Below are 12,004 nucleotides of genomic sequence, written 5' to 3'. Positions count from 1 at the left end.
ATACACATTAATACACAATTGTATTTGTTGTTTTTTTGTTTTCATTTATATTTTTAGGCAAGCAACGAGCTATTTTCTAATGTTTGCCGGCAAGTAATTTCCGTTGGTAGCCCCAGGTATCAGATTTACCTAAGTAAATTTTGACGGATTTAATTTCCTAAAGCTAGACCCACCTTTATTATTTGTTTGCACTGTGCCGAAGCCGAAATGAGTGAGAGCTAACCACAAGTTGCAAATGTTTACACAAATATAATTATGCTGCAATGAATGAGAAAACTGTCCTTTGCCTCAGCGGATAAATGAGAGCGTGCAACAATTCTAAAGTCATTACCACCAGTCTAAATGTCGCCAATGGAAGATTAATGTGTGCCAAATATGTAAATGAAAAAAAATGGATATTATCACTTCAAGTTTGCTGCACAGAGGCCAAGTTTTAAATTTATTGCCAAATGTGTGCGTAGGATGAGGTCAAGTGAGAATAAATATTTGTTTTTATTTTCTGTTTTTTTTTTTTTGGGGAAAATGTAAATTTTGTCAAATTTTTTTAGCATTCACCAGTACTATTCAAACTGGAAGAGATAATCAACATTTTGCAAAACATTTGTTGTGTTTTACATTTTTTTACTGTTACATGCAGAAGCCTATTAGCACCTAGAATGATGCTTTGTGGGGAATTTTAGGAGAAGGATCTTTACTTGGAGGTTCATCTTGGTTACTTGTTAGCTGAATGTTCTATTTGACTTATTTGTGGGCTCATCTGGTTTTACTGTACTATAGTTTGTACAAATCTTTGATAAGGTCTTTATTTTCTTGGTTCGTTTAGAACCGTACTGCTTTTTAGATTGTTCTGATTAGTCATGTAAAGACTTGGCCTTTTAAAAAGCTGTATCATGATGGTTATATCAATGAAATACATTATTTTTTTGCAATTATTCACTCTGGCTCGAACAAATGTCGGTTATGGATCGAAGAGAAATAAATTAATTAATTTCCACATTATCTAGATTCTTGTATAGCATAAATATCGGATAATCTTAAAAGCTCTCTCTTCCATCCTTTACTGATTATACCATTTAAATATGGCATTCTTATCCTCAGAATAATGCTGTTTTGCTCTGAATTGAGACGAAGACGAGATATAATATATGTGCGGGGTGTGTTAAAAAAATAACGGGAATTATAAAATTTCACGAGTCTGGAGAGACCAATTGTCAACTTTTTTTTTCAAAAAATTAAAATTACCGTTATTTATACACGGTTCTATCTATTCTTCCTCTCCTTTTTAGTGATTTCATAGCCTCTTCGTATTTTAGTATATAAATTCAATATTTCTCGAAAAAGGGGCAATGTTTATTTCTTTTAAATCGAGGAAATCCTGTGGAGTAGAGAGATCTATACTGACTTAGTTTAAAACAAGTCAATTGAAATCAAGTCTTCCAAATAGAGTTAAATGTAAAGAAAAGCTCCTACGAACATCAATGACAACCAACGGACCAAAAAAAAAACGATTTTTATTTTAAGAATATGTTAATAAAAGAGACACAAACCAAAGTCATCGCTCAGTCCACAAAACTTTCTGTTTTACTGAAGCAAAATCTTGGCGAGAAGTTTGAATTCCATAAGAATCTAAAATTTTCCAAACTCTATTTGATTTTTGAGAGTGATAAATCGAACAGACCACTGGCATAAAGACATGGAGATTGAATAGAAGAAATTATACCAGTTTGATGAAATTATACCAATTTAATAGGATATCAAATTTATTTTTTGTAGAGAAGTTATAAAAAATAATAAAAAAAATTTAAAAATAAATCTACCAAATAGCCCATCAGCCACAAAATATCGAAAAGCGACTTAAAGTAAATGAAAGAAGAAATGAACCTATCAAAAATCAAATTTATATATACAGTACTTTTAATATTAATCTATTTTCTATTTAGTTCAACATCAAATTCTACTTGTTACACCATTGTTACACCCAAAGATGATCTAGCAATTTTCGCAATCAGATGCAAAGCCAATATGCTACGCATTGAGAATGGGGGGTACTCATTAAAACACTTCTATATTATTATATATAATATTTTCCTCATTCTAGCGCCAGCCGAACTAATTGCCAAGAAAATCAAAAGAAAATTTGACCAAAAATTGATTTGAAGTGAAGCGAAATGTATGAAAGTTCGCACTGGCGCCGTCCAATAATGCATTAGCAGCTGAATCACGCGCCGCTTAATGCTCATTTAAGCTTTCTTATGCTTTATGACCACTTTATTGAGTCAAGTGTACCGAGCTGTTATAATTAGCGGCTAGTATATAATACATATATATATATCATGGCATATAATATATAAAGCTGTTTACATACTACAGTTTGGGAAAATATTAGAATAACAAAGGAAAGTTACTCGAGTGCGTTTCACTTGCACATATATATAACGCTCTGTTTGTGTGCTTGCATGTGTGTGTGTTTACGTTATTATTATTCATAAATTCGCAAAGCACTTGAGCAAAACAAGAAAGCATACATTTCAGATGATGAAGTGGTAGTCACACTCTCTTCATTTAAGTCAAATTTCGTAGCCTTAAGCAAGCGCACACACACACGCATATATATATTAGCATGCATATACACACACTTATACAAAAATATATTTACGTTTACACACACACTCATACACTCGTACACTCTTGCACGCCATTTAAATATGGCATAATTTATATGGCAACCGTGCGAGTGAGTACGCTCTCGTTAGCCAAGCGTGTAGAACGAATCGATACGAAATTTCCACGCATGTCGCTGCCGCGCATGGAATGTCCTGCCGCCGCCGTCGCCACATGATTGCTTGTCACGCTCATGCAATTCATATCGAAAACTTTTCAGCGACTATGAACAATATCATATTGCAAAGACGGAAGTAGGCGCCGTACCAAAGTAAATAATTAAGCAGGCACACACACAAGCACAAATATATATATTTACACACATACACATACACATTTACATATTTCATATTTTCAACACACAGTTTTACGACACCGTTAAATGCTTTGCACCATTCTTTGCTGCTGTGACGGCGTAGTAGTTTTGTCTTGGCCTTCAGCCTCCAACTACGCCCAAATTTATTGCCTTCGCTTCAAGCGTTCATACAAATCGTGTCAATGTGGCACCACTGCAGTCACTTTACTGTCAATACTTACAATGAAATATTACAAAAACAAAAACAAAAAAAAGAAAAGCGAAAATTTGCTAAACTGCACTTACGCGCTTCTTGCACATAATAACTATTTATAATAAAAAAAAAAAAACATTTTACTTTCGTTCAGCAGCACACTGCATTAATGCGATTTTTTATTACATCTCGTGTTGTTGTTTTTGTTTTTTTGTTTGTGAAATTATCGATTAATTTTCCGTTATATTAGTCACCACTACACATTATAGTATCAATAGCGGAAAGTCATGTGGCTGCAACTACGACACAGCAGCAATAACAGCAACAACCACACACATGCATAGCACTAAAGGCACACACAGACACATATATATATATTCAGATATATATTATATATAGTAAATATATGTACGAAATTGCTAAGTACTAACGGCACATTTTATATGCTGCAATTAATCGTTATAAGCCAGCCCAAATTTGGCGAGTTAAATATGTCTTTATTGTTGTATTTTTAGCAACGCATTTGACCGCTGTACAAAAGGAGCCTTTACACTCCCCTTTATACCACTCTTTATACACACAAACACACACACACACACGCACGCAAGTGCATTGACAATATGTGACCTACTAAATAATGCTCTGTTAGTCACAATTTATGCCTTGCACGAGCATTTCTTTAATTTTGCTTAACACAATTTCCATATTTTTTTCATAAACGGTTTAATTTTAATTATTTGCCAAATTATTTATTTTTTGCTTATTTTTCTACTCATTAATCATTCATTGCATTTCAACTCTCCTCATCAATAGTATTTTTTCGATATTCCAATACAACAACAATGCATTGCACCAAACGGGCGTTTACCTTTTTCAATATTTTTTCAAAACAAAATTCGCACAGCACCGCAAAACGTACGTTTATATTAATTATTTATTTATTTGTTGTTGTTCTTCTCTTTGTAACAATTCGCAATTGCTTAGTGTTTTCTTTGTTACAGCGCTAACGCTTTTACTTTGTTACTCTTCTCATTCCAATTTATTTTTATTTTTTTTTTAACTTCAGTTAGCAGTCATCCGCTACAGTTTCGCGACAAGTTAACGCTCCTTGACAATACAATGCGATCTGATTTGTTCTTCGCCGTTTGTAATATTCGCAAGCTCCTGCGAATCCATGTTCTACTTTCGTCTCTTCATTGTGATGCTTTTTGGATAATATATACTCGTAATAGTATGCTATGGAATTTATGCACGCGACCAATATTTGAATGAGAGTGCACATGTGCGCGATGCGTAGTGTTGTGAGTCCCGTTCGATTGTTTATCGGAAATAGTTGACAAAGAGGAAGAACAAAGATTAATCTAAATGTTAGACTAAGTGATGAGGAATCACAACGTTACAGAAAGTGTCACCTTTTAAGTTTTAAAGATAAATCCTTTATCCTATTGGCACTTGAGAGTTCATGTTTCCAAGGAACCTATATAATCTAGATTAGTTTCAGGAACAGAAATTTCACATCAGCATTCTAAACAAATACTTGATAGCCCAGTTGATAACTTTAATTTCTGTAAAAGTAATTTTGAGGTATATCAGCTCTTAACATCGACAAAGACAATGACGAATAGAATGGCTATATCGTAGTTCAATAAATCTATTTTCATAAAACCGTCTAAACATTCAAAGAAATATTCCTTTTTTCTAACTGAAATCAAAATTCTTTCCATATATCGGTCTGGGTATTTTAGATACTCTCTTCTTGAAGCTTTTATTGTTAAAAGCTTTTTTAAGCTTTAGCGAGTTTTTTTCTTTGAAGAAATTTTTTCTTAATATTTCTCAACTTTCTTAAGATGGTCTAAGAACTAAATACCTTATATAAACTATAGTCTGTATAAAACAATCTTAAGCTTAAGCTTAAAAGCTTTTTCTTTATTTTTATTTTTTTAACTTTTTATAGCGCCCTTTAAACTCAAAACTGTACACTTCTCAAATCGTAAAATATCTAAATATAATTCGCTATTAATACTAATTTTATTTTTCACATTCCTCATCTATTCATAGGTACAAAAACCCGTAAATCCCGTTTTCCATTTCGGTATTGGCAAATCACTCTAGTAGTTGTTGCTTTGGATCAAAACAAAAATACAAAATTCCGATTGTCGGTAGTAAATGTCATAAGGCGTAACTTAACGAAGAGAGTAAGCGACGTCTACGACAACTCACAGGACATGCGCTTTGGCGTAGTGTGAAGAGGTCCTATGAGTTTGTTGTTCTCAATATGCTTGACATAATTTTTCTTTACACAGCATGAATTAAATTGAATAAAGTACACTTCGTTAAACTTAAATGCATTAGGGTGGCGCATACTGTCTCCGGGGATTAAAAAATGCAAATAATTTTTAAAAATAATTCAAATATATGAATAGTTCAACTATTTTCTGGAAGTTTGACATGAAAAATAATGTCTGGAGAGACTTTCCATAATTTGATCTTTCAAATTTGAGTAGATTTGATATTATAACTTTTATTATAGGCGATGTTTATGCTCCCGCGATACTGTACACCTTTAAAATTTGTCTTACGGTCATAAGGGTATTCCGGAATAGTCTATACTAACTAAATTTAAAAACCTTTCGAAGATGATGGGAGCTTCCGAATGGTAAAAGTTATTGTCCCTTATAATTTCGGAATTATATTTAGAAATTTAAAACCTGTCAACATTTGTTTTCACAATGGGACCTTGTAGTTCTTTATAAATTTTCGAAAACATAATTTTCGAATATATTAATAACTCATCACTGAGCAAGAACATATAATAACACTGATCTGAAGGCTAAAATTGCGAAAGAAGGGAACATCAAAATGTGTCTAACTTCCTCTCACGGATCTAACAAATTAGTTTGCTTTGAGAATGTGAAAAAAATTAGAAGTAAAGCTAGGATCGCTGAGATTTTCTAAGAGTTTTTCAGAGTTCAAAAATAATTTGGATTTTTGGATAAATTAATTTGAAGAAATCTGTTTATCAGAGGCACTTCTTTGCTAATCTGAATATGAAAAATACACTTTAAAGTCCATTTAAGCCCCTTTAACTGCACCACTGTGCAAACAGATTCCTAGACATGTTTTTGCCTATACTACATTGTAGTACTGTTACTTCAATTAACTATTGTGAGCAGAAAAAAATGTATTTCCAAAAAAGCATTTTAAGCAGCGAGTTTCCCGGTCTGGTCATTTCATTCAGCAAACAAGCTAAGACTCAGTCATACATATACATGTGTATGTATAGATGACGGCAGCTTTAAAGCATCGATCACTATTGCAGCCGTTCCCACGCAAGTTTACAGCAGCAGCACGCACTGAAATATACACATACTCAGGCACATAAACCACATGTAAGCGCACAGAAATGCTGGAACTTTGGCAAATGCATTGAACTACACGCTTTACATTCGGACTTAAAAAGCGCCCGGCTTTCGGCCACTACTCAGATACACATCAGATTCGGTTTAACGCAGAACGGCTAGTAGACAAGCGCGAAAATTATTTAAGATTTATCCGTATAAACTATAATTTTTATCAAAAAAATAAAGTTAAAAATAAAGTTTTAGTTTCAAAAATTGAAAAGCTCTAATTAAAGCAATTTTGAAACATATTTAGTACTAGTGTTCAATATGCGTGTTAAGTGCAGTGTTGCTTGGTTTTCATTGGTACTTTTGTGCTTGACCGACGCCTTTCCGGATGGTGCGCCCGCTGACACTTGCGTAAAACAACGTGCCAATCAACCGAATCACGGCAAAGCGCGCACTCAACCGGGACATACGAATCCCTACGAAGTTGTTGCCGATTCTGAAAGTTTTCATCCTGGACAACCGATCTCAGGTGATTAAGCATGTGGCTCGAAAACACTTGCGAACACTATAGTTTTCGAAGGTTTAATTTTTTTACAATGGCGGTGAAAATAGAGTGGAAAATTATCTAAATTCTTTGAAAATGTTTCGAAAATCTAAAAAAATTTGAAAACAGAGTCAGTTTTAAATTTTCTCTCGATGATCATTGAAAACACACCAATAAAAAAATAAAAAATCTAAAAATTCGTTTTGCAAAAATCAACGTCAGTTTTCAAATTTGCTCTCGAAAGTCTTTGAAAAACAAACCAGAAATCCTCAAATAACGTCTTAAGCTCAACCCCTTTCTTTTCATATCTGATACGACAACAGCCCATGACTTCTTATGTGACAATCCACATCGAATAAAACGAGACAAAAATTCATGTTCGCTTTGTGTGCTTTAGAGCAAAATACGTTTTTGTGCCTTATTAGTCAAAGACGTTTTTGTATAATCCGGTGTGGGTTGAGCTTTACAGCTAAAAAATCTTAAAGAGTATATTTAATTAATTCAATTTTCAAAGTTTTAGAAAGCAGTTTTCAGTATTCATTTTCTGTTTTCCAAAATATGCTCAATTCGTTTCGAAACCAACATTGAAACACTTATTCTCCGACGACACAAGTTTGGACCCGATTGTTAGCATATAATACGAACACAAAACGAATATTTGGGCAGTTGCAAATGCCAATAGTTCACCAGACGTAAACTGAGATCGAGACGAGACCGATTACATAAAAAAATTTTGGTCCAAACTCATATCTTTTATTCAGCGACAAATTGATTTTATAAATATATATATAATATTCTAGATTTAGCTAGTGTCAGAAACGCGTTCAACTCACATAAAGTCTCTCCGCTCACTCAACGATACCGTCGAAATCTCAGCTAGCAATTATTTGCTCAATTTTTTTGTTATTCGTGTTTCAGTTGCTTTTGACTTATTGACATTAAAAAAGATGAGTCTTTGATTAGAGTTTTGACTGTAGTGAGTATTTTTTTGTCACACGCTCACATCGCAGAACAAAGTACAATTGAATTTTTGAATAATTTACTCAAATTAATCAATCTCACTGAAGAAAGAACGACACAAGAACACAATTTTAGATGCCGCTCTTATGCAAATTTCTGTGTTAGCCAGCCGGCGAGCAAACATTCACTGGCGCTAATATTATTTTGTTTTCAATTGTTGCTAAAAATTACACATATATATATTTATATTTATATATTAAATTCTATGTGAAACAAGCCGCTATCATAAATTTCAAATCTACTCGCGTAAATATAGGTATATGCATTTTATTTGTTAACCTATTTATAGCAACAAATAAATTATGTGCGCACATGTCTCTCACACTTTGAAGCTAGCTAGTTAGATGCATGGAAATATTCATGTTTTGATTTTTTATTCTTCTCTCTTTTTTGCAGTTTCGATTTACCCCAACGATCAGAAGTCCACCTTCCGCGGATTCTTTCTGCAGGCGCGCGATGCCAACTCCAATGAATGGATTGGTGAATGGATACAAAGTGAGAATACCAAAACTATACCCGAGTGTTCGGCCATAACGCATTCGGACAATCGCGACAAGTTGGGTGCGAAACTGTTTTGGAAGGCGCCACAAAATAAACGGGGACGTGTTTACTTTACGTAAGTCACATACTTTAGCCTTTTCCACAGTTTTAATTGTGGCACGTTTAGGAATTTCGACAGCTGTTGGTACAATATTATGCGCACGAATGTGCAGCTACTCGTATGTAGTTATTTATGGATATTTATACTGTGTCATAGTTGTAAAAGTATATTGACTTGTGCAAATAAACCTAAAAGCTTACACTCGTAGGTAAATATATGGAGCATACATAGATATATAGTTTGTACATATGTACAATTGTTGCATGGCGAAGGAAGTGCGTGCAGACGTGCTGTATTCGTAGGATTAAAACCTTATTGAGTGACAGCAAATTTCTAATAAAAACAATAAATTTAGATGATCTTACTTTAAAACTATCATTAGTCCTGTTCCAGATTTAGTACGTCTCGGTATCCAAGAGCCTCAGATCTAAAACATGAAAAGACCAAGCATTCTCTGTGAAAATTAACAACTATTTGTTTTGAGCTCATATCTGTCGTTAACGAGATCCATTTTGTATATCCGATCGCAAAGGGTCTAGAATTTATGTCTGTACATAATTTTCCTTGACCTATCTTATAAATAATATATTCTTATATTATGACACTTATGATGCCTAGACCAAATCTGCCTAATTAATTTATGGGTTCCATGTGTTTTGAGTTAATAGCTTGGAGACTTGACTAGTTAGTTACCAGGTACTTCCAGATTTCCATAATGGCATTGTCACCACCTCGAATTTATCAAAAGATGTGCAGATCTTAGAAAAGTAGATCAATGAACGTTTGCAGTCAGTCAGTCAGTGCTCTTAAAATCAACATTCAAGAAACGTTACCACTTTGAAACACATGACTTACCTACGGCTGCTTCCGGTTATGCTTCCTAAACCATCGAAAATAATATTTTAAGCTTAGACCAATCCTTAGAAGAGTATATTCGGAAATAATTATTTCGAAGTAACTCAAGTTAACTTCTGGACTCAGAGAACAAAACAACTCGAATCACTCCATCAGATCTGATGGTATTCTAAATTAAAACACATCAAGGGGTTCAAGATTTTTCAAAGAGAACTCATATTAATCTGCCTTTTCTATAGATCTTGAAAGTATTTTGAAAGAAATAAACGAGTAAGATCAAGCACGGAACCAATTAATCATGCCTCAAACTTTAAAAAAATAATTAAATAATTAAAAAATCATGTAGGGTATAACGAAGCATAATTATACCATATTGTGTTTGTTGCTTTGGTAAATTGAAAGAAACTTCCTTTTTGGTAGACTAAGTAATACCCGAAAACAAACAAACACACATTCGCCCATAAAGCGATAGCGCACGAGACATGATAACCGGCCTATGTTGACCCACTTGCCTTTTGCATTAGCCGCAGCAGTCACACAGTTGTTGGTGGCAAAGCCGGCAAATCTTGCTGCAAATGGTAAACAGTAAATGCGACACCGGAGTGTTTACCAATATTGCACAACATGAAATATTTATTGCTTGATTCATTAGCCATACTTTACGATTTCTTTTTATGCGACTTTTTTTGATTGCCCAAATCGCCTATAAGTGCGAGTACTCATACAGACTTACTTTGTACTCATACTCAGATTTGGACAAACGCGCATGCGCATGCAATTAGACAATTTGTTCTTGTTTTTCATTTATGCCGTTATGTTTTATTGGTAAAAATAAAATTAGCTGGTATATTAGCGGTTAACGGTGTTTTGAATATCAGTATGATTTATTTTTAATGTTTCTTATGACAAATAGACAGCGTAAGTGCTTTTAACTGTTAACCATTTCCATTCTCGATAATGTTTCTCAACAACTTTTGTTGTCTAAGATGTTTAAATTTTGGTTTTACATACTAGCACTGCAGTGTGGAGACTAGCGTTTCGAAGATGCAACTGGTATAAATCTTATATGATGGATCCAACGATTATACCACTTTTTCAATATAAAAATTTTAATGTAAATTTATGCCAAGAATCGTACATGTGTAAATCCATATAAGAAAGCTTCAGCATCATTTTTTTTAATTAAAAATAACCGCTTTGGCTTAGAGAGAATTCCTTAAAAGACGCTGAAAAGCTTTTTCGAAAACTTTTGTTCCATTGAACATTTTAATTTTTCCTTAATACGAGTATATAATAGTAAGAGATACAGATGAATGGAATAAGTCAGGAATGAATAGCGTTAATAACTTTAATTTGAAGTACAACTCTGCACTTGACTTAATAATTTTATTCCATATTTCAATAATTTATATTTTTTAATAAAATAAAATATTTTTCTTTTCAGTGGCACCGTGTTAAAGGAGTATGGAACATTTTGGAGTGACATCGTAGCAAAAGCGCAAGCAACGCAATGAGAAAATGGAAGCTGCGAGAGCTTAAAGCTTTCTTATATTTTTCGGCAGCAGAATATAAAATTGTGAATAAAATAACTCAAATTTGCTTTGTAACTGAATCGTTTATATATGTATATATCTGGATAAATAAAAGCGACTGAAAAAATTGAAAAGTTGCAAATTATGTTGATTAAGGGGACGCCCCACATTAATTTCGCACAAAAATTAACAAAATGGCGGACCTTTAAACCTTTTTTTTTAAATTGCCTTTTTTCCGCCACAAATCAATTTGAAAAGTAAAGAAGATCTTCACCGATCTGATTTATTCTACTTCATACCATAGCTATATATATATGTACAGAACAACGTATTAAAATTTGGAACCAATTGGATTAACAGGTTTTGAGTAACCTCATGCGCCAGTCGTAAAAAAACTGTTTCAAGAAAAAAGCGTTCAAAGTTTTGAGGCGCTCTCGCAGTCGACTGGCGCTTCCACCACAAAACGGCTATATCTTCAAGGATTATTGAAATTTTAAAGGAACATTCTTGAATAGTTATAGGTTCGAATTAAATATAAAACAAGTAAGGAAAGACTAAGTTCGGGTGCAACCGAACATTTTATACTCCGCAATTTATTGAAGAAATTTTATTAAGATAACACCCAAATTTACCTATAAATTCGGCACAAAGTTTAGTAGAATAACGAAAATCGTCCTATATAGTGTATGAGGGCTGAGGAAATTCCTGAACCGATTTCATTCATTTTCACCAGCAAGGTACACTATATCCAAGACTATACACTCACTTCATTTGCTAAGATATCTCACATATTAATCAATACATATATGCAGATTAAAGCCCACCATATTTTTGAAAAGCCTATAATTAGATTTTAATAATTTTTGGAACAGAGACACACTTTTAGAAGAAAACATTTTTCTCTGAATTACATTAAATTATCTGGGAGATTTATC

The 12,004-nt window shown here is 33.4% G+C and overlaps 2 protein-coding genes across 7 annotated transcripts in view; one reads left to right on the top strand and one right to left on the bottom strand.

Moving 5' to 3' along the window:
* The window catches only part of LOC105211327 (uncharacterized), a 34,320-nt gene extending 26,106 nt beyond the window's left edge, over positions 1 to 8,214 (bottom strand). For 2 of the 6 annotated variants that reach the window (XM_029039630.2, XM_054229334.1), the window contains exon 1: positions 7,895 to 8,214. The gene's annotated coding sequence lies outside the window, so the exon portion shown is untranslated. Of the gene's footprint in view, positions 1 to 173; positions 324 to 4,038; positions 4,310 to 7,894 lie in introns of those variants that run through there. The other 4 variants (XM_054229339.1, XM_054229336.1, XM_054229328.1 and 1 more) reach the window with 4 other exon arrangements.
* On the top strand, positions 6,652 to 11,184 carry LOC105211326 (putative defense protein 3). The gene is made up of 3 exons (XM_011182678.3): positions 6,652 to 7,046; positions 8,478 to 8,697; positions 10,982 to 11,184. The coding sequence occupies exons 1-3, from the start codon at positions 6,839 to 6,841 to the stop codon at positions 11,049 to 11,051; spliced, it is 498 nt and encodes a 165-aa protein (XP_011180980.2). The 5' UTR covers positions 6,652 to 6,838; the 3' UTR covers positions 11,052 to 11,184.
* The last annotated feature ends 820 nt before the right edge of the window (positions 11,185 to 12,004 follow it).

The sequence above is a fragment of the Zeugodacus cucurbitae genome, chromosome 2 (genome assembly GCF_028554725.1).
Source record: "Zeugodacus cucurbitae isolate PBARC_wt_2022May chromosome 2, idZeuCucr1.2, whole genome shotgun sequence".
Lineage (NCBI taxonomy): Eukaryota > Metazoa > Arthropoda > Insecta > Diptera > Tephritidae > Zeugodacus > Zeugodacus cucurbitae.
Note: the sequence above shows the minus strand (reverse complement) of the source record. Positions and strands in the feature narration are given on the sequence as shown.

Coding starts and splice junctions, on each gene's coding strand:
- LOC105211326 (XM_011182678.3), top strand. CDS start 6,839: ATGCGTGTTAAGTGCAGTGTTGCTTGGTTTTCATTGGTACTTTTGTGC. Junction 7,047..8,477: donor TCCTGGACAACCGATCTCAG/GTGATTAAGCAT, acceptor TCTTTTTTGCAG/TTTCGATTTACCCCAACGAT. Junction 8,698..10,981: donor CGGGGACGTGTTTACTTTAC/GTAAGTCACATA, acceptor TTTTCTTTTCAG/TGGCACCGTGTTAAAGGAGT.